Below are 23159 nucleotides of genomic sequence, written 5' to 3' on the forward strand. Positions count from 1 at the left end.
CATCTAATAAAGGTGTGTGATGTCTTTGAATGGCTCAATGACTGCGAAGCCCATGAAATCAAGGATGTCCACAATGTGAAAAAGAATAATGCTGTAGGTATCCAGTTTTCATCCCACTTAATCATTCTTCTTTAGGTGCTATTGTATAAAATAAATAGGGAATGTTTGGCAGGTTAAAGTTCCTTCCTTTGAGATATAGGCTACAGACCTGGCTAATTGTGTATTTATATGTATATTTTTATAAATGTTTAATGTATTTAATTTTAACTGATTGAATTGTTTGTAATTTTATATTGTGTTTTATTGTAAGCTGCCCTGAGTCCCCTATGGGTGAGAAGGGCGGGATATAAGTATTGTAATAAATAAATAAAATAATTGGTGATATTCTGCCATCAGGGCTGACCCTGCTTAATGTTCAAGATCCGATAGATTTGGTGCATTTAGGTTATTTAGGCTGCTGCAAGGAACAATACTTGAATGAACATTTCTTCAAATACAGTCCTTCAAATAACCTGGAAGTAAAGCATATTAAAAGGATGGCTGCAAGGACCTGGGAATGGGTTGGGTTAGCTTAGAATCATGGAATAATAGAGTTGGAAGAGACCACATGGGCCATCGACTCTAACCCCCTTCCATGCAGGAAAAGCACAATCAAAGTATCCCTGACTGCTTGAGGCCTTCCTGGATCTAGTGTATGGGATCTGAGCCCCAGTAGCACAATCTGGCAAAACTGGACCATCTAGAATGGTGTAGTTGAGGAAATTCATGAATTATCAGTCAGAAGTGAACTATGTCGTTCATGGCAGTCAAACTGCTAACTATTTCAGCTAATTGTTGTTTAATGTAATGTATTCTGTGTTTTCCGTTTTGTAAAAATGTTCCTTCAACCAGGCAAAATTTATCATGACTTATTTGCCAGCTGCAGTTTACCCACCATAATCAGATCTGGGTGATTTGAGTAGATGGCTAAGCAAATGGGTGAAGAGAGAGTCAGTGGTATGTAGTGCCCTGAGCATTGGTCTACCATTCTGGAGACCAGGATTCAAATTCCTGCTCAGCCATGAACCCCGTGGGATGACCTTGGGCAAGTCACATTCCCTCAGAGAAAGGCAAATGACAAACTTCTTCTGAAAAAAAAATTCTCCAAGCACTTGTGATAAGTTTCTCCTTAAAGTCACCATAGGTTGGAAATGACTTGAAAGCACCACATAGCAAACAGCAATTTTTTTTGCTTCTCTGGCTCACTGAGCTTCCCATTGATTTCTTCTCTTTCCTCCACTATTGCCTAGTGGAATACCAGTACAGAGCATATGCTGCTATTGTTGGTGATGTTCATTGTTGCCAAGTTTAGAACAAAATGAGTGTGCGAGATATTCACGTGCTTGACAGAGGTTAGTCCTTTTCTTGATGATTTTCTCTGATTGAAGGTAAAGACAAAGTGCCCATCAGCAGTTCTTACTCGAGTAGAGGCTGGTTTTTGGTGGAGAACAATTACCCTGTATTGTTGATGTTGGTCAATGAGGTGGCAGTGTGAAAGCAGCCAATCACTGGCTGTCAAAGGCAGCGTGGAGCTTCAGTTCCATCTGCTGCCACAGCAGGGGCACGGTGTTGTGGGTAAAATTTTCCCCACTTTCTGTCTTTCTATACTGTCTGTTCACCTGTTTGGAAGGAGTAGGAAGAGAAAAAGGGATGCTTGAGTAATTCATACTTGCAAATTGTCATATGAAATGACCAGGTTTCCATTTTCTGGGCTAATGCACCATGTGGAACTTAGTTATTCACTAGATTTTGTGCTTTCCGAATATTCTGACTCAATTCTCAGCTCAGTAAATGTATCACTTCATTTAAACTATTTTAGACAGGACGAATGAAGATATACATTTGAATCTGAATCTTTGATTTTTTAAAAAAACACCCTAATGTTGATTAATAAGCTGGTGGAATGGAAGAGACTTATGGATAAACAGCTGGAAAAAGTCATGTGTGTTTCAAATTGGTTGATTTGGCCATGTCTGGGGTGAATGGATTCACAGCTGAACCCATACTTCCCAGAACATCTGCAATATAAACAGAATTTTGTCCATGGCAACCACATGTTGACAGACATCTGTGGACACATGTCTGGAAAATATGTACATATTTCAAATGCATGCAAAACACTGCTTGCTGTAATGGGAATATGCTGGAAAATGTGCACAAATATTTTGAGGACATTTGAAAAAAATAAGCAAAGTAAGAGATGTTATCCTTTCCTTTTTCTTTCTTTCTTTTAAACACTTAAACTGAGTATGGAGTGGATGTGAAGATAGGAAAAGGTGTGGTTTGTAGACAATCTATACTACATCATTATGGAAGTTAAATCCCATCTGAGCCTTCCAAGCTTTAAGATCTCCAGAAATGGCACTTCTTCCTATCCCACCAGATTGACAAACATGAATGAACCTAGGAGAAGGATATCTTGGGGACTTTTTTCAGAAATTTATTTGTCTTTAACTATAAATGTTCTGTTTTATTCTATGCCTTTTTGTAAGCTGACCTGGCTCTTAGCCTGCTGGAAAGCACCATGTAAATAAAGTGATGTATGGTCAAAGTATAGCAGCTGCACTTCACTCCATCAAAGACAAGGGATGAGACGAGAAAGAGCTCATTGGCAAGGTATATGCTAAATGTAGCCACTGCCATCTTTCTCCTTCTCTAAAATTCAAATGCTGTCTCGCATTTGTGGGAGGATTTAGCAATTCAGGAATTCCAAAGGGTTCATTGGCTGCCAAACTGCTCTACCGAGCTAAATAATAAAACCGAGAATGAAAGTCCTTTCTCATCAAGCCACACTAATTCCTCAGAATTTCCAAGCAGGAACTCAAGCAAAGATGGGCTGAAATGAGCCACAGAGAAACTGTGTGCTATATTAGCACTGCTCTCCCATACTAATAAGACATGTGAACGAAGATGACAAATTGCTCTTGCCGGAGTGTGCAGAGATTCTATGCTGCAAGTTAAATAAAAAGCCAGCTTGGTAATGCAAGTGGGGTTACATTCGACATATTCTTCACACTGTTTTTTCATTTAATTATTTTATGTCACTAGTCAGAGCTCCAGCCGTCCAAGTGGGAATTTACATTCTGAGGATGCCTTGCTCACGGCATGCCTCTCACCAGGTTGAATGAACTACATGGATTAAAGATGCTGGGTCTTTTTTGTTTTTTTTGTTTTAACTTTGGCATCCAAGGGATGATGGATCGAAGTCTTTCTGAGTTCAGGCTGTTCTCCCTTAAACCGAATTTCTTTGTCTTTTAGGTAAGCTTTTTAAACTAGCAGGCTATAATATAGTTGAAATAACTAATGCAGTTGCATTGGAAAGAAATGCAGGGTGATGTTACTGCGGATTGGCAGTAAGTATTAAGTGAAGAATTTAGTACCAAGGCAAAAAAAAGGATGTGGCCCATAATGCCATGTCCACAACCTCAAGTCTTTGGATTGGCCCAAGAGACCATGTTCATATGCTCCAACTCTGACCCGTGATAGTGGTGGGGTGGATTCCAGATAGTCCAGCTGAGCCAAAACCAATTTGGCCCAGCTCAATTATCAGCCTTACCATTCCTGTTACCCTAGTAGTAGTGGCAGATGGCTACAGAGCTCTAAAGAGCTCTTGACCATCACTGCTGACATCAGTGAAAGCCCCATCATGATCAGGGAGAAGATGGGGGCACAAGACCTCTGATTCATGAGATCCTACCCCCAAACTTTTCACTGCTAAAAATGGCAAAGGGCACTTTCTAGAAGCTTTAGAGAGTTTCATTTTGCTACTTAAACCAATTTTTTCCTTCTCTGGGCCTGCTTTGGACTTTTCTTTGAAACAGGAATGGACTTACCAATGTCTGGGGGTGGGAAATGGCCCTAGGATCCTCAGTTCTTTCCCAAACTTTTCTTCTTGAAAGTTTGTTCAAGAGGATGCCATATGTAAGCCACCTTGAGTCCCCTTTGGGGAAGAGAAAGGTGGTGTTGAGACACAGAGGCCTTAAAGAGCCACACACACTATTTAGTCCAACAAAAGGTTTTTTGCAAAAACAAATAAAAGCTCAGAGACACTCAGTGTCTCTGGCCAAAACTCAAAGAATTTACCCAAGTTGGGCTTCAAAAAGCAAACGGAAAATAATCCGGGTTAAACAGGAGGAAAAACCGGATTAAAAAGCAGTCAAAGTAACCAGCAAACAAACAGCGCTGCCCCCAAAGAGTTAACTGCAAGAAGGAGTTGGCAAAGCCAGCCATAGTCCAAGAGTCGTCGCCGAAGAAGTCCAAAGATACATCGTTTCCAAGTCTGTCAAACAGAGTTGTCGTCAAGTCAGTCCACAATCCAGGAAGGGAGAAAGTCACACTCATGAGAAGTCAGTCCAAGTCAAAGATACACAGGTAACATGAACTCCAGGCTGCAGAACCCGGACCCAAAACCCAACACGAGAACAGGCAGCGACAAAAACACACGATACAATAATGTAACCGACACTTTGCCTTCTGCAAAGGTTCCCCATTTCAGAGCCTACTCTTATCTTACCCATCATCATCCGATGATGAGCTGGCCTCCACCCGATCATCATCTCTTACAGCTGTCCTTGTCTTCACATGTGAACCCCTGTTTCCATCCCTCCAGTTCCTCCATCTCTTGTCAAGACTTAGGCTTCCCCATTATTCAGATGTATCTCGCGTTTGCCAATCCTCATGTCCCGAAAACCCCACAAACGTGTCACTAGAGGTTGGCTCTGCACATATATCCCTTATCTCTTGTACCTTAGTCCAATCCATTGTGTCCTCCCCATCCTCATCACTCCCAGACCCATAATTCTCAGAGAAACCCATAAACGACTCATCATCTGTGGGAGCAGTAAGTATATCCCGAATCTTCTTCCACTCCTGAGTAACCCTCTTTGTGCCTCTATTCCCATCCACCACATCTCCTTCCTCGCTCATTGACTCCCCGCCACTTGAAAACCCTTCGAATGTGTCTTCATCAGTAGGTGCCATAAGTATACCCCGGATCCTTTTCCTTTGCTGTTCTTCATCTGACTCTTGCTTGTGAGTAGCCCTTCCCCCCTTCTGGTACTCATACTACTGCTTGCATAATTATTTACAGGCTCTACTACTACAGGTGGGGTATATATAGGGTAAATAATAAATAAATAAATAAATAAATAGGATACAAATTGCTATGATTTGCTTGTGAACAAACCTGTTATGTTCATGTCTTTTTGGTTGGCTTCCCATGGCTATCAAATTGGTAACTGTGAGAACAAAATGTTAGGGCCAAATATAGGACATTGTTCTAATCCAGCTTTCTTAGACTTCTTCAAGCCATATTTTTGTATTCTAAATTAATTATTTTATCTTTGCACCTTCTTTTCCCATTCTCCTTTTCATTCTAACAATGGGTGTAATGCATCTTAAGCCAGATGATGTTCTAGCTGATGACTGATATGGCCATAAAATGTGTTTTGTCCTTATTTAACACTTTTTAAGTTTTGGTCCAGAACACAAAATGTAAAGCTCTTTAAGATCATTGAGTTGTGAGCAACCTATTCTCAATGATCTTTACAGCATATGTTGGATCTGACTCCCTGAAGAACCAAAGGTCCCATCCCACTCACAGATGGGGCAGATCTGTGTTTTTTTGGGGTGGGTTTCCTATTCAGGCATAATGTTTGAGAAGATATTTGTGGTTCTTGGATGACAACATGGGAAGGTTACCAAGAAAAAGAGACCTGACCTGCATGCTTGATGATTAGAGAGTAGTGGAGGCAGTATATTATTTGGACACTGCCGGCATATCTGCCTAAATCCATATGCAGCTTGCACAAGCAGAGAATATGAAGCCTGGTATGTAACAGAAGCAAACAATAAATGGGTGGAACAGAGGAGGAGGCTGTGGGAGAATTTGGCTGGTGAGATAGAAACAGTAAACATACTACCAACAACTGTAAACAGAACCAGGCATCTTTATCACTTGTTGTGGACACATAAGGCACACAACATTTCCCCCTTGATTCAGATATTCAAAAAAATATGTCTTGTATCTATATATTTTAAAGCCCATATTTCAGACTGCTTTTTTCAGTTCAGTGGTTTCCATATTAGTCTAAGTTCAATTTGAATTGCTCTGTGGAGGGAAGCACATTTATGGAAAATCAGAGAGCTGCTGCTTTCAGACCACATTTACAGCACTGTGCTTTTGGATGTCACATTTCATACAGTATATTGCCTGAAATGTTAGAGTTCAGCCAACACAATCGTTCCTTTCAGAATCAGCAGCGCAAGCTAAAACTAGGCCTGTCTGTGGGGGTGGAGAGAAACTATTTTGCCATATGTTATGGAACAAGCCTGAATAGATTTTATACTTGCAAGGCAGCATGGCAGAGTGGTTTGAGCATTGAACAACGACAAGGGTTCAAATCCTTACTCAGATATAGAAACCCACCAGGCCGCTTTGGACAAGCCACAATCTCACAGCCTCAGAAGAAAGCAATGGCAACCCTCCTATAAACAAATATTTCCAATATAACTCTGTGATAGAACTCTGTGATAGTTTTGTCTTAGTGTTGACAAAAGTCTAAGATGTCTTGAAGGCACACAACAACAATGAACGTGGGGTGGGTGGGTTGTAAAAACAGAATTTCTGCTGTCTGACCCATTAATGTTTACAAAAAGCTAGATCGGGAATATGCTGGTTACATCTCTTACGTTATAGGCATGACAGCTCCTAATCGATTGATGTAAAATATTCCCAGGGGGCTTCTCACAGTTCTGCTATTTTCCCCATCCCCTACAATGGCCCGAGTGACCAGAATATCAGTATTTCTCACTGTGTCTCTGGTAGAGACATGCTTTTGAATATAGTTCTTTAGAGAAAAATTTAATTATTCTGTCCCTCTTTTTTTCTTTCCTACCTTTCTCCCATCATGAGAGTCGAAATCGATCAAACTGTTGGATCAAATTGCTCATATCCCTAGATATTTCTCCTTTCTCTAAATCTTCAGACTTTTTTTTGTGATTGTGACTGGATATATTCCAGAGCTTTAAACAGTTATTTTTTTTTACTGTCTGGGGTATTCTGGGAGCTATGGTTTGGGAGTTGTAATCTAAAGAATACTGTCATTCTTCACAAATTTGTCAAGGGCAAATGGGAGAGAGCAATAACACTAGGTCAGCTGTGAAGAGATCTTTCTCTGATCTTGATCATGTCTAGGGTTGCCAGATTAGATGTGGGATAGGGCTCCTGTAACCATACTTGCTAACAGAATCTGAACTGGCTCTGAAGCACTATAAAGCAGAACAATGGTACAGGTTGAACACCCCTTGTGTGAAATGCTTGAGACCAAAGTTGTTCTGCATTTTGGATTTTTTGAGATTTAGAATATACTACTTGCATATGCACAATGCAGAAGGGAGCCATGTCTAAAGAAAGAAAGAAAGAAAGAAAGAAAGAAAGAAAGAAAGAAGGAAAGAAAGAAAGATATCTGAATGATACATGTTCTTCTTTTTCAGCTATTGGCTTTTTTGTAGCCCCCACTCCATACTTGTATATATCTTTTATATTCTTTGAAATTGATAGGAGCTGTAAGGTAAAGGTAAAGGTTTTCTCCTAATCGAGTCTGACTCTGGGGGTTGGTGCTCATCTCCATTTCTAAGCCAAAGAGCCGTTGTTGTCTGTAGACACCTCCAAGGTCATGTGGCCGGCATGACTGCATGAAGCACCATCAGGCCTGTAGCGAGGGGGCAGTTTTAGGGGTTCAACCCCCCCCCCCAAATTTTTCAGGTTATAAAAAAACCTGGTTTACTCATGAATTTTAACTGGTTAACCAAATCCCCATGCTAAGTCTATGAGACACAAAACATTAAGAGTCCCTCCAGGCACTATCTCAAGTAGATATTGACAGGTTTGTAGCGGGGAGGGGTGTGTGCTAGGGGTTAACCCCCCCCCCCCCCGAAATTTTCAAAACCCCTCCCGAATTTTTTTTCTGGCTACGGCCCTGAGCACCATTACCTTCCCACTGGAGCGATACCTATTGATCTACTCACATTAGCATGTTTTCAAACTACTAGGTTGGCAGAAGCTGGGGCTAACAACAGGAGCTCACCCCACCCCCAGATTCGAACCATTGACCTTTTGGTCAGCAAGTTCAGCAGCTTAACAGTTTAACCCACTGCACAATTGGGAGCTCCATGTAGTACAACTCACTTGGAAGAATCCAGGTATACAGAATACGAAGGCTTTTAGTTGCACTAAACCTTCCTATGAAACTAAAAGTATACAGTTACTTTAAGAGCATTACCTTAGGTGACACAAATTACCACCTCTCCCTCCTCTTTTAAACTGCAAAATGACTCTTCTGTTGTTGCTTGAGCCGCTTTACTACATATCATGTCCAGCACATCCATGCTAATGTTTTCCTAGGAATTAAACTGAAATGCCAGCTGCAAAGTAATGGCACTTACTAGTTGGCTTCCTCCAAGGAATGTCCCACATTTGCTTTTGAGGATTTTGGGTTGACTCCAAAATACTGGAGGATGGAAAAAAGAACTCCATTGATCTGTATCAACGTAGTCTTGGACTCTGAGGAGTGCTAACCATAACAATTTTATCCATGTTGTGTCTGAAGATAAAAAATTATGGATTTTTATTTAATGATTAGCATATCTTATGGAACTTGAAAACGGGTGTCTTGCTGGGCTGTTGTGGATATTTACCAAAATCAAAGCTGCTTGTGAGACGATGGGAATTAAGCTCTTAGAAACAGGATATTTTCCGGCTAATTATTTTCATGTAGGTAGCAACCAGAGACTCCAGCAGCACAGTCTCTGTGTTTCTTAACATACACACACCTATTTTGTTCTTGTCCTTCTGCTCCCATTTATTGCACTACAGCTGAGCTAGATTGAAGTAGGATGTTTTGAACTAAATTTGTAGTTTGAACTAGATAACTAATGTATAATTATTGATAGCTAACAATTTTAAAGCCCCCCAAATACCTTAAAGGCACCAGATTCCATCTGTTTATGGAAGATAAGCAGTTTCAGCTGTTGGATGGGAGCCTGTTAACAAATTGTTGTTGTGTACTTTCACGTTATTTTTCACCTCTGGTGATCCTAAATTGGTTCCATGAAAGAATTTTCTTGGTAAGATTTGTTTAGAAGTGGTTTGCCATTGCTTTCCTCTTGAGCTGAGAAAGTATAACTTGTCCAGGGTCACACACTGGGTTTTCATGGTCAGGGGTTTTTTTGAACCCTGGTCTCAAGAGTTGTAGTCCTTTTGACTTTATCCCTCAAGAATACCAGATGTTATGATTCAGATGGAGAACCTGGTAAAATCACCTCTGAGTATTCCTTTCCTAAGGAAATGTTGTGAAATGCATGGGGCTCACCATATACTGATCAGTGTTGCGAAGGCACACACACATGGATGGAGGGGGTTGGACTGGATGGCCCTTGTGGTTTCTTCCAACTCTGATTTTATATACACATGCACACACATTTCAATCTAGATTTTTAGTATCCTGTTGGGCAGTTATGAATGTGTATCTTGAGGTTACACAATCATGACCGTTTCATATTCATGATCCTTTCATAGCCCCTTGTTTAGGGGCTATGTACGGACTGAAAGTCTATCCATCTGCACTTACTGGGAAGCAGCCACTGCAGTCAATGGGTGTCTGTCCCCCTGTCACTCAGGAAGCAGGTGGCTGACATTTTCACCCTCCCGCATGTGAGTGATCACCAACATGACAGAGAATTGTGACAGGGGCCCTTCTTCTGCCCGTCAGACTAGAGATCACTCATGGCAAAGGATGGATATGGCAACCAGCTGCATCCCGAGTGAAACGGGGACAGACTTCCATTGATCACAGTGGCTGCTTTTCAGTAAGGAATTCAGGAATGGGGTCAAATTAGAATTCACTGCACAGCAGCATAACTACACATATGTACACATCAAACTGGATTCTGGTTGATATCGGTAGTGGTCAATACAGAAATAATATTGGTGATATTGGGAATGTGGGAACAGTCTTTTAAAAAGGTAAAGGTTTCCCCTGATGTTAAGTCCAGTAATGTCTGACTCTGGGGGTTGGTGCTCATCTCCATTTCTAAGCCAAAGAGCCAGTGTTGTCCATAGACACCTCCAAGGTCATGTTGCCGGCATGATTGCATGGAGCGCCGTTACCTTCCCGCCAGAGTGGTACCTATTGATCTACTCACATTGGCATGTTTTCGAACTGCTAGGTTGGCAGGAGCTGGAGCTAACAGCAGGCGCTCAAGTCACTCCGGGGATTTGAACCTGGGACCTTTCAGTCCGCAAGTTCAGCAGCTCAGCGCTTTAACGCACTTTGCCACCGGGGTTCCTGGGAACAGTCTTAATCATGGCTAAATTGTCAGTCCTAACCACACTTTCCGAAAAGCAAGCCCAGTAGAATACAATGTAATAAAAGCATAAATGATGCCACTGCTGGAACAGCATTGAGTCCAATTTACCAGACATGACTGAATCCTGTGGGATTCTTAAGCTCGTAGTTTGGTGAGGCACTAGAGCGCTTTGGCTAAGAATTTCAGTCCATCACTTTAAAATGCAAACTCCAGAATTACACAGAAAAGAAACATGGGGTGCATCTACACCATAGAATTAATGCAGTGTGATCCTATTTTAACTTCCATGGCCCAGTGCTATGGAATTCTGGGAGTTGTAGACTTACAAGGTGTTTGGTGTTCGCTACCAAAGAGTCCTGATGCCTCATGAGACTGCAACTTCCAGGATTCCACAGCATTGAAGTATGGCATTTAAAGTGGTGTCAAACTGCATTAATTCTACAGTGAAGATGCACCCAAAAGAAATCCAAGGTAGTTCAAAAAGAAATAATATTTAATGTGTAAGATCCCCAATGTAACCCCCTATTTAAAATCCAGAATGTTCAGATGACCACCTCACCATCCCTCATTTCCTTCCATAATGTAATTAAGTGATGTGATATTTCCTATACTTCTGGAAAAGATGTTGGGAGAGAATTCTAGTTTTGTTCCTGAACAGTTTTGTCATCAACAACCTGAACAAGAAAAAGTAGTAGCAAGGCCCATTTCCAAGTACAGTAGAGTTTCACTTATCCAACATCCGCTTATCCAATGTTCTGGATTATCCAATGCAGTTTGCCTCCCACCCCTTTCCACGGCTGTTTCTCTAGACAGCAAGGATTGAACTTTTTATGGATTTAATTTCCGACAATGTTGCTACTGTAAATTCATTTTATGCAATTCTGTCTTTATTAGTAGTCAATTTGTTAGTAGCCAGTGTTTTTGTAGTCAATGTTTTCAATATATTGTGATGTTTTGGTGCTAAATTAATAAATACAGTAATTACTACATGACATTACCATGTTTTGGACTGGTTTTCTGTCGATTTGTTGTAAAACATGGTGTTTTTGGTGCTTAATTTGTAAATTCATAACATAATTTGACGTTTAATAGGCTTTTCCTTAATCCCTCCTTATTATCCAACATTTTCGCTTATCCAATGTTCTGCCGGCCCGTTTATGTTGGATAAGGGAGACTCTACTGTACATCTTATTCCAGCACATCCCTCTGCATTTAAATCAGAAAGTCAACTTTACCATCTAAAGAGATTGATAGGTAGGGTAAATAAAATGGCCTCCTCGATTGAATGCAGCATGTAGGACTCCTTTTGTCTCTCTTGTATTGTGACAACATCACATTGTGCTTTCTTCCATCCTTTGCAAATGGCATGAAGTCAGACAGTGATTTTACACATTCTGGGGAAAAGCTTTAGGAATTGAAGCGGGGTGCTTTCAGCTGTGACAAATATTATGTATAGTTTTGTCTTTGCACTGATTCTGCAGCTGCCCCGATTATTTATCTGGACTGAATCGAAGGAACCAGCATGGACTACAAAACATTGTGTCAACTCCTTACAGTTGAAGCCCATGTAGAAAAATATCTTATGAGAAATTCCTGTAGTGCAAAAAATGGCTGTCATTTTTATTTGTAAACATGCTATCTGCATTAATATTTTACGAAGTGACAAACTGCTGAGCTGCAGGGGCTAATTTCTTTGATGCCCACGTGTCCGGATGCTTCGCCAGACTTCCTCAGCAATCGACGCTGTTGTAGGTATGACCTCTGGAAGGTATATTGCCCGTGTTAGACAATTAAAGCTTTCAGAGTTCCCAGGAGTGTGATTTTGCCTGGGGCCGTGTTCATCAGAAGAATGACACTAATTTGGCACTTAATGTAGGCAACAGCAAGCATCCATGTCTTCCTCTCTCCAGGAGCCAAAAACCTCACAGAATGAGTTTCCACTTTGATTTTTATCTAGTTTGCTACCTTGTGAAAATTACAATTTATCCATCTCACTCCTCCTCCAATTATAATAAGAAGATAAAGTACAAATGAATGTATTTATTTATCCATAGCCTGCAGATCTGTTTTTGAGGTCAGGGAACTCCTTGACCTTGGCAGCCAGGTACTTGCAGGGAGACGCTACATTATGTTCCTGATACCTTATAATTGAAAAATACTTAAATAAGAATACTTTTTAAGCACTGTGTTCAGTGCTACACAGTCCCAAGGGATGGTGCACAAGATAGAGATTACAAATAGCCTTAATATTTCTTAGTGCTCAACCATTTAGTACACTTCTCATTGATATTGCCTGAGGAGGTTGAACTACACAGAAACTGTGGTCGTCCAATTCTACCAGATCATTTGTTGGAAGGAGGGTTTACCACTCTAGTTTTTTTTTAGGGGGCTTGATTCCTCTTGTCTCTGATCCTGCAGTCCATTTATTTATCTATTATTTATTTGCAGTATTTATATTCTGCCCTTCTCACCCTGAAGGGGACTCAGGGCAGATAACAATGCACATATACATGGCAAACATTCAATGCCATTATTAGACATACAACACACATACAGACAGACAGTAGAGGTAATTCAACATTTTCCAACTTCCGGCTTCAGGAGGTTATGCTCGATTCCAGCTACAGGGGGAGCTTGTTGTTGCACAACAAGCACATATTGCACCTGCTACACTGCACTTTGCTTGATATAGATCATAGAATAATACAGCTGGAAGAGACCACATGGGGCATCTAGTCCAACATCATTCTGCCATACAAGAAAAGCACAATCAAAGTACTCCCGACAGATGGCCTTCCAGCCTCTGTTTAAAAGCCTCCAAGGAAGGAATTTCCACAACACTCCGAGGCAGTGAGTTCCACTGTTGAACAGCCTTTATAGTCAGTGAACAAGAATGAACAAGAATGGAGCACAAATGTTGTTCCCTAAATTCTTGCCAAGCGTAGTAGTGCAGGCTTTGTAGCCCTTTAGATGTTGAGGGACTACAAAATCCGTCATCTTGGACCATTGCACTAGTGCTCAGGCGTGATGGGATTCAACAGATTTCCCCATCCAAGCCAAGGCCCAAATCTGTGGTGGAGGCTCCTTCTCTGGAGGCTTTTAAGCAGAGGCTGGATGGCCATCTGTCGGGGGTGCTTTGAATGCGATTTCCTGCTTCTTGGCAGGGGATTGGACTGGATGGCCTATGAGGTCTCTTCCAACTCTACTATTCTATGATTCTATGAAATCTCTGGATCTTCAAATTGAAATGCAGATTTGACTTGAACTGGGGAAGGGGGAATTCCAGATTGATTTAAGATGACTTGGGACTGTCCTCTTAGATCTACAAGACAGGATCTGAAACAAATGTGGTTAAGACAGAACTTCTTGACTATGGTCAGGAGACTCTGTCCTTCTGCTGCTGTCACTTCATTTGGTCTTTCAGAGATGTATGGGTTTTTTCTCATTCTACTTTTTAATTTTCCCTTGCTACAGTCTTTTTGTTTTTGTTCTGCTAGTGTTTAAGGCGATTTAAAAAAAATCAGTTATTTGTTTTTGTAATAATTTCTTTTATAGATTTTCCTCCTGATATTCTGATTTGGCTTTATATCATGTCCAAGGTGAATGGTCACATCTGTCTGGGGGATTTCAAAAGTCGTACTCCAAACCACAAGTTTTGTAGACTCTGAACATGACCCTAAGCCACCTGGGCGTCTCTTGCAGGAACAAGCATTTTGTAAGCAAATTCACATAGTCCTGGATCTCTTTCTCACTATACAGTTGTAACATTATGATTCCACTTTAACTCATGTCTGCATCTCGTGGAATCCTGAGGTGGGTGAGGCACTAACGTTCTATGGCTGAGAAGAATCAATATTCCTTTCTAAGTGGCAAATTCTAGGATTTCATAGAATCGATACATGGGAGTTAAAAAGGAGTCACTATTCTATAATGATGTCATGTGAAAGGGTCCCAGGTCTGAACAAATAGGAAAGGAATGGCATTGATAGCAACAGGGGAAGAATTATGAACTGCCTATTCCATGAATGGTTGACTCTTAGCTGTGGAAGAAGAATGACACAAGGGATTTTCTTAGCCTTGAGAACCAATCCCAATCCGGTCATTGGGTGACTATATCCTTGGTCTGTCACCTTTTCTTCATCAATGCCTCTGCCTTTCCATTTTCCTTGTTATTGCTATCTTAGGGCCCTTCCACACAGTTATATAACCCAGAATATCAGGGCAGAAAATTCCACAATACAGTAGAGCAGGGGTCCCCAAACTAAGGCCCGGGGGCCAGATGCGGCCCTCCAAGGTCATTTACCTGGCCCCCGCCCTCAGTTTTATAATATAATATTTTTATATCAGTTTTATAATATAATATATTCTATATACATATAATATTGATAATAATCTTATGTTATACAATATAATACCAATAGTAATACCATATAATAATATTAATTATATGTTATATATTACATATTATATAATAGTATAGTGGTATAGTTCAATATAGTAATATATAATGCTAATATTGTGCTATGCTAATAATATAATATATTGTATGTACATACAGCTGATCTGAGTCCCCTTCGGGGTGAGAAGAGCGGGATATAAATGTAGTAAATAAATGCAGTAAATAAATAATTAATTTTAGACTTAGGCTCGGCCAAAGTCTGACATGACTTGAAGGCACACAACAACAACAACAATCCTAATTAACTTGACTATCTCATTGGCCAGTAGCAGGCCCTCACTTTCCATTGAAATCCTAATAGGTTTATGTTGGTTAAAATTGTTTTCAATTTTAAATATTGTATTGTTCTTTCGTTGTTGTTGTTGCACTACAAATAAGACATGTGCAGTATGCATAGGAATTTGTTTGTATTTTTTTTTTCAAATGATAATTCGGCCCCTCAACAGTCTGAAAGATTGTGGACTGGCCCTCTGCTTAAAAAGTTTGGGGACCCCTGCAGTAGAGTCTCACTTATCCAACATGAATGGGCCAACAAAACGTTGGATAAACAAAAATGTTGGATAATAAGAAGGGATTAAGAAAAAGCCTATTAAATGTCAAATTACATTGTGATTTTACAAATTAAGCACCAAAACATCATGTTTTACAACAAATTGACAGAAAACGCAGTTCAATACATGGGAACGTTGTGTAGTAATTAATTAATGTACAGTGTTCCCTCACTACTTTGCGGCTCACTTTTCGTGGATTCGCTGTTTTGCGGTTTTTCAATAAACTCTAAAAGACTATTATAAATCATAAAAAGTTACAATTTACAGCCTAAGGAAGGGAGGAAGAAGAAGCCAAAGAGAGAAAAGGAGCCCAAGCGGCAACGGGAGAAGGAGGTGATTTATCAACACACAATTGGTTGATAAAGACTTAAAATAGTGTATAACTACTAAAATAATGTAGAAATATTAAAATAAATATAGTGTCCCTACTTCGAGGATTTTCACTTATTGTGGGCAGTCCTGGGACCTAACCCATCAATAAGTGAGGGAACACTGTATTTACTAATTTAGCACCAAAAATATCGCAATATATTGAAAACATTAACTAAAAAAGCATTGGCTGATAAATTGACTACAAATAAAGATAGAATTGCATAAAATGAACTTCAAGTAACAACATTTTCAGACATTAAATCCCTAAAAACTTCAGTCCTTGCTGCCTAGAGAAACAGCTGTGGATCCTGGCAGGAGGCAAACTGTGTTGGATAATCCGGAACATTGGATAAGCGAATGTTGGATAAGTTAGACTATACTGTACCTGTTTTGAACTGGGTTATCTGAGTCCACACTGCCATATATTCCAGTTCAAAGCAGATAATGTCGGATTTTATTGAGCTGTGTAGAAGGGGCCTTGGTCTTATTATTACTGTCACAGACTTGGGTATGAATCTTTCCCTTGCAGCAGAGGGGAGAAAGTTATTGAGGCATTTTGTCTTTGTGTGCAAGGATAGAGAGAAAAGATAAAATTTCTTTCCTAAGCCATACTAATGAAGGAATAGTTGGAGTCTTTTCATAAATGAGTAATGAATCAGTTGTGTACTGTGGTTTTGAGCAATCAGGAATTGAGGAATCTATCACTACTACTTTATCCTACATTTGAATTATTTAAGTCCCTTATAGTTCCCCTGTTCCATTGTAACTCTAGCATGAAGTATGAAGCAGCCCTTGCTATCCAATGTGTTTAAATTAGGGGCTCAAATTGCATCAAGACATTATTTACTGTGAAAGCTGATATTGGTGTGTGTGTGCGTGTGTGTCATTGATTTCAAAGAACATTTTATTGGAAAGATTATTTCTTGGCTTATTCTTTGGAAGATGTAATTAAAGTTCTTGGAACAAATGGATCTTTGTTACACTACATTAGGATCCAGATTTTCTGTACTGTTTAGCACCACATCAAAAGAACTTCTAGTCACATCTGCTTGGGTTGCTAGATGTATAATGCAAGGTGATGACAGATTTCATTCAGTTGAAGAAAAGTTTGCAAAAGGAATATTCCAAAGAAGGTTAACTAGACAACAGTAGCAGCAGCAAGAGGAAAATGATGCAATTCTGACAATGAAGAAGAACAAAACAGATAAATAAGGCACAAGGCTAGGGCATATACTGATAGTTGCAAAGCAAGTGATAATAAATGGAATTAAATAATGAGGACAAGTTGTAAAGTATTTTGATTGAAAGAGAAAATTGGCTTCAAGATATTTTTTCAGGCACAGGTTCCTGAAAGTTGATAATAATTAACCACCCTGAACTTTCAGACAATCACATATATATCTGAAATACAGGTCTACTTACCTCAACAATCCTCACCCTCTTTGTTTTCTTCTTGTGACATATTAGACATTAGCTTCAGCAATGTCTAATATGTCATTGCTCTCACCTCTATTCATGGCATTCATTTACTCCCACCTTTTGCTTATATTTATTCAATAGTGACCATAAAGCACACACATGCTCACTGCTGACATCAAGCAAATGTCTTTTCCAAGAGTTATAGCACCTCCAAGCAGCACCAATCCATTCAAGACATGGTTGGGAGAGAGTTGCTTTAGTCCATTCTGGATTTTACTCTGAACTTTAAATGATCCACTAAAGGTGCTGAATTTGCAAGGGAGGGGATAGGGTTTGGCAAACTGGATATGTCTTTGTGTATTCACCTTCAGGGTGATTGTCAATGTATGGAAACTCCATGAATTTAATAGGCTTTTCCTAGGCAAGGAATATTCGGAGGTGGTTTTGCCATTTTCTGCTTCTTAAATAGAGCCCACAGCACTTGGGGTGGCTAAAACTTTATGTCAACTTCATAAGAGCCACCAGTTGTCAGTCAATGTGTTGAAGTGGTCTCTGGGGCATGCTGCTCCTAAACCCAGTGCTGACTGAGGCTTTTTCGGTGCTTTCCACTCAGTTGAGGTTCTCAGCTCCTGATCAGACATTTCACCAACCATCTGGTTAGAATGGTCCCTTCCTCCATGAAGTCTATAAAGCACAGTACCCCTACAGTTCATTTCCTTTTTCTTCCTTCATTTCCTTCATGTATTTTTCTTCCTTCATTTCTCACCTTTTTTTTTCTCATACTTTAAAACCATACTTTTTAGTAGCCATATCTTTAAAAATGTCGAGGTTTTTGGCAGGGGGAGCCTTAGGTTTGTTGGTACACCTCTTTTACCAGCATGATGATTGCAGCATGATTTTGTTCCTTTTTTGGTTTATGTTAGATTAAATAGAAAACACATGATTTTATTTGCATAGAATAAAACAGTTTCTGAAAGACAATGATGAGCCACTTGTCCTTGATTAGAGTTTGGGTGACTATAAAGCAAATATGTAAAGGCACTCAAGAAAATTTGTACAGCATCTGGAGACTTTGAATATGGATGAAAATCCTTTGCACACCCAAATGCATTCTACGTGAACTGTGTCTGGTTTCATTTCCACTTTTACCTCTTTAATTTAGCCCAGCTTTTTTTGCCTTAAAGCTTCCTGTGCCAAAGAAGCAAAAACAGCCCCCCTCAAAACAATTCACAGATGTTTTCTGCATTCTCCCAACATTTGTTTTCCTCTTCAGCAAAAACCCTGTTCACATAACAAGAGTCACCTATGCATAGGACATCCAAAATCTATATGACTCTTCATATCATGTAGCCTAATATTTTAAAGTCTCTTAAATGGACTTGTGAATTCCGACAACCATTGTCATAGGTTCTCACCTTAGCTATGGAAAGGTAGTATACAAATGTCATAAATTGCTTCCATGCCTAAAGCAGCTAGGTTTTCTTGGGTTTCTTAGATCATTTGGGCTGCTGATTTGGAGTATCTTTCTCCATCCATTGGCTGTTTGATGATATCACATAGCAAAGTGGCATCAGCAACCAGCCAATATTTCTCAGATTGAGAGCTACCCTGGTAGAAAGGAAAGCATATAGGTTATCATGGCAGTATATCTTTCAAATCTTCTTATACATTATATCTTACTTACATATGTTTTGGGGCTATGCTAATCCTTTACCATAAGCAATGTTGGCTAATCACAGCTGAATGCTAGAAACATGAGAAGGGTCACAGTTGCCTAACTCTGCCATAGTATATCCTCTGTTAGGTGACTGAATTGTACTTTGCTACATTCCAAATAAAAACTAACTTTGGAAGAGAGTTCATAGGGCTCATCCACATTATGCAATTATAATGTTATGATTCCAAGTTTGATTTCTGTGCTATTCTGAAATTTGGAGTTTCATATGGGACATTTAGATTTCTCAGCCAAAGAGCTCCGGTGCCTCACCAAACCACAATTTCCAAAATTCCACATGGTGTTGCCATGACAGCTATAATAGAATACAGCATTTGTAATTGTAGAGTGTTCATCAACATCTGGGCATGTAGAATTGGCCTTGGGAATGCACTCATAGTGCTTACAAGAAGCACAGCTGAACAATCCAAGCCACATTTGTTGCTCTCTTTGTCACGTGTGATTGAGTGTTCCACTTTAAAATGATGGTTTACTGTGTGGACAACAAATTAATGTAGCTTTTCTTCCATCCCTTCTTTTCTCTAACCAGGAGAATCTGCTGGCCTCATTATGGAAGAGCACAATGGCTCTGTGGAGAGTCCCCAGCTGAGCCAAGGACGGCATGTTGCCATTAAGTGTGGGTGGCTAAGGAAGCAAGGAGGCTTTGTGAAGACTTGGCACACACGCTGGTTCGTACTTAAAGGGGAACAGCTTCATTATTTCAAAGATGAGGATGAAACCAAACCCTTGGTAAGTACAAAAGATTAAGATGTCAAGGTGAGAAAAAGTGATGGAGAGAAGAGAGAAAGAGGCTTGGTCTGGTTAAACAACTCAACATTAAAATGCACATATTTGTGAAAATACATAGAACAAGTGTACTTTCGTTATAAAATCCTAATTATTGGGAGTGAAGAGAAAAATCAATAGGACAATTGATATAAAACTGGGATGGAAAAAAAAACCCAGTGGGGATTCTGAGCAACAAAAAGGAGAGTGATGGATTTTCACATCTGCACTGCATATAATGTAAATCTCTGCTGAGTTCAAAAAGAAGCTGAGCTGAAGACATTTCCTTTGCTGAGTTCTTGCAAAGGTTGTTCTGGTCTCTGGCCCATTAGAAATTACTAACTTAGTTTGTGCAATTTCAGTATGTTGAGGGTCCAATTCCACCTTGAAACTGCCACAACTATCCTGGGCTCTGCTGTAGTCCACATAACCCCCACAATGACATTTGGTTGGAAATTATGCTTCCAAAAAGGTGAAAAAATGGCCTTGAGGATAACATGTACTCTATGGGGGTATATGTTGTCTTGTTTCAGTGGCTTGCAGAATATTCTTGTTTTGTGGACAACTGCTTTCATTTTTGCATACAATTCCCCTCTGTTAGGTCCAGAGATGCATCAGGAGAATTTGAATAGTTTGAGAGAAGACTGTAGTATGTCAACATTTTCCCTCTTTCATAGCTGAGAACAACAATACTTTAATTTTATGAAACACAAGAGACTCCCCCACATTTCACATACTGTTTATTGGTCAGAGGTGAGCTATCTTTCCTTGCCCTTGAAAGCTCCTGGGGACTGGAGTGGAAATAGAGTTGTGATCTAGTAAAGAAGCAAAATAATATAAAGCAGCAGAAAACCACTGATTTAAAAGAACAAATAAAAGCAATATGGTTACAAGTTCTTCAAGAGTAAATGCCATGATTTCTATTATTTCAGGTCCACTTTTTCTTGTTCCACACTGGGAAATAATCCAATCTTTTAAAAAGGATTTTAGGATAAGTTTGTCTTATTCCTGTGACTCTGTTAGAATCTTTGGTATTATCCATGCAATGGCTTTGAAGGTCAAACATCCAGATAAATATCCCTTTGGATCAAGCAACTAACACCACTGTGTAGTTTCATAATACAACCATTGTTTGACTCTAGTTGACTACAGACATTTCCCACTTGCTTCTTTGTTTCTTACTGAAACTAACATTTTCCCAGCATATCTGGGAAGGCTGTGTCCTGATTTTAGGGCTGAGTGTAGGAGGACAGTTGGTGCCACAGCCATGTAGAGCACATTCTTGTGGTCATTTGTTAAAATACTTGCAGGCTGAACATTCTCAGATAGTTTGTTCCTTAGTAAAGGAAATTAGCATTGCGGGCACTAATTATGAATATAATATTGGTATGGTTCAAGCATAGACTCTTACAAGTTGGAAGGCACCTCAAGGGCCATTTAATCCAACCTCCTGCCATATATAATTGCAGAGTTCCAAAAAGATGCCCAACCTACTTCTTTTTAAAAAAATCTCCAAAGAGGATGAGTTAACCAGCCCTAGGAGCAGTGTATTCTACTGTTCAACAATTCTTACCGTAAATAATGTTTTAATTGAATCCATTTTCTTGCAATTTGAATCCACACTCTTCTGAATAACAGAAAACACGTTCACACATTTCCTTTACATATTTAATGATAGCTACCCTATCATCTCTCACTTTGCATTTGAGTTGCTATTTTGTTTCTTTGCTCAGTCAGGAGCCTGGGTACATGAACGCGTAGCAAACTGTTTTAACCTTTTCCAATTGCCAGAATAATGGAAATGGTTCTGGTGCACTCTTTAAACTGACTATCAACACTGTTCATATTAGATCTGAATTAGCTCAGTTTAGGCTGCCCAACATACAGAGCTTGGGATATTAGATTAAAAAATGAATATAATAACAGTCATAGCATGCTGAGACTTGCATCACCACAATTCAGAGATGGATGGCTTCAGCATGTTCGCTAAAATTAGTTTCCCAAATTCTGCCTTGGATCTGGGTATGCTTCCAAAGATGGCATCTGGAATGATAAGGACTGAATGACAAGTGGGGATGCATCTAGCACTTTTCCAGTAGCTCAATGCGACAGACATCCACAAGGAAGGCCCTATCCCTGCTATCCAGGTAACATAGGAAAGGTTGTGAGGGGAAAGGGGGGAACACTGCTCCAAAGGTAGATTTGGAAATGAGGACCTCTGGTTATTTAATGAATAATGATTGTAAACATGAATTGTAATGGCAGGAGTCAGACTCTGTTGTTGATGTTAAATGCTGTCAAGTTGACTTCAAATTATGGTGATTCAAAAATTATAAACCTCCAGGTCATGGAATCATGAACAGCAGGGCTGTGCTTTCCTTGAGTCTATCCACAAGTAATGCCTTCTACCATACCAATGTCATCATAATTCATGAGTAGGATGTTGCCCTATGTTTAATAATAATAATAATAATAATAATAATAATAATAACTATTTTTATATCCCGCCTCCATCTCCCCGAAGGGACTTGGGGCGGCTTACATAGGGACAAGTCCGAGTTCAATATAATTAAAATATAACACAACAAAATTCATATAAACAATTTCAGCAGTATTAAAATAACCACATATAATATACAGTATAAAGCAAACATCTAACAACTGTCAATAGTTGTAATAGTAGTTTTAGTAGTAGGTTTGAATCCAGGGAGCTGGGTGAGCTCCCGCTGTTAGCCCCAGCTTCTGCTAACTTAGAAGTTCGAAAACATGCAAATGTGAGTATATCAATAGATACCGCTCCAGTGGGAAGGTAATGGCGCTCCATGCAGTCATGTTGGCCACATGACCTTGGAGCTATCTACAAACAACACCGGCTCTTCGGCTGGAACTGGAGATGAGCATCAATTCCCAAAGTGAGACACGACTAGACCTAACACCAGGGGAAAACCTTTACCTATTAGTATTATAGGATATAGGGCCTGTCTATATATTAATTAATATATTAAGGTAACATGATATGGATATTTGAATGTTAATGTTATATATCATTGCTGTACAAACATGCAAGAGTGCTACTTTCATGCAGTGATGGATGTGCACATGTGAATCAGAGCTTAGTCTATCCATTTCCAATAATGTAGAGTCTGCTTCTATCATTGCCAGTGCATAAGGATCTGAATATTTCAAAATATCTATTTATTTATAGGTCATATTCCCAAAGATCTCAGAGCAAAGTAGAAGCAGTGAAACTTCAATTTAAAATAGTCTAAAACAATTTAGGATAGGGTTTTGAAAAATAATAAAAGTCAGGAATGATTTGAAATGGTTTAAAACAGTATCTACAATACACAGTGTTTTGTAGGAGGATTTATTCCCTGCTTGAATTTTCCGATATTTGGTTGTTTTTCAACCTGGAATAGAAATAGATTTAATCAACAGTGTTACTCCTTGG

At 39.6% G+C, this 23159-nt stretch overlaps 1 protein-coding gene across 3 annotated transcripts in view; it reads left to right on the forward strand.

Moving 5' to 3' along the window:
- The window catches only part of arhgap24 (Rho GTPase activating protein 24), a 364561-nt gene that overhangs the window by 61635 nt on the left and 279767 nt on the right, over window positions 1-23159 (forward strand). For all 3 annotated transcript variants that reach the window (XM_062981819.1, XM_062981818.1, XM_016993780.2), the window contains exon 2: window positions 19473-19672. In XM_062981819.1, coding sequence (XP_062837889.1) covers window positions 19493-19672 — 180 coding nt within the window. In that variant the 5' untranslated portion in view covers window positions 19473-19492. The remainder of the gene's footprint in view (window positions 1-19472; window positions 19673-23159) is intronic.

Source organism: Anolis carolinensis, chromosome 5 (genome assembly GCF_035594765.1).
Source record: "Anolis carolinensis isolate JA03-04 chromosome 5, rAnoCar3.1.pri, whole genome shotgun sequence".
NCBI classification, from domain to species: Eukaryota; Metazoa; Chordata; class Lepidosauria; order Squamata; family Dactyloidae; genus Anolis; species Anolis carolinensis.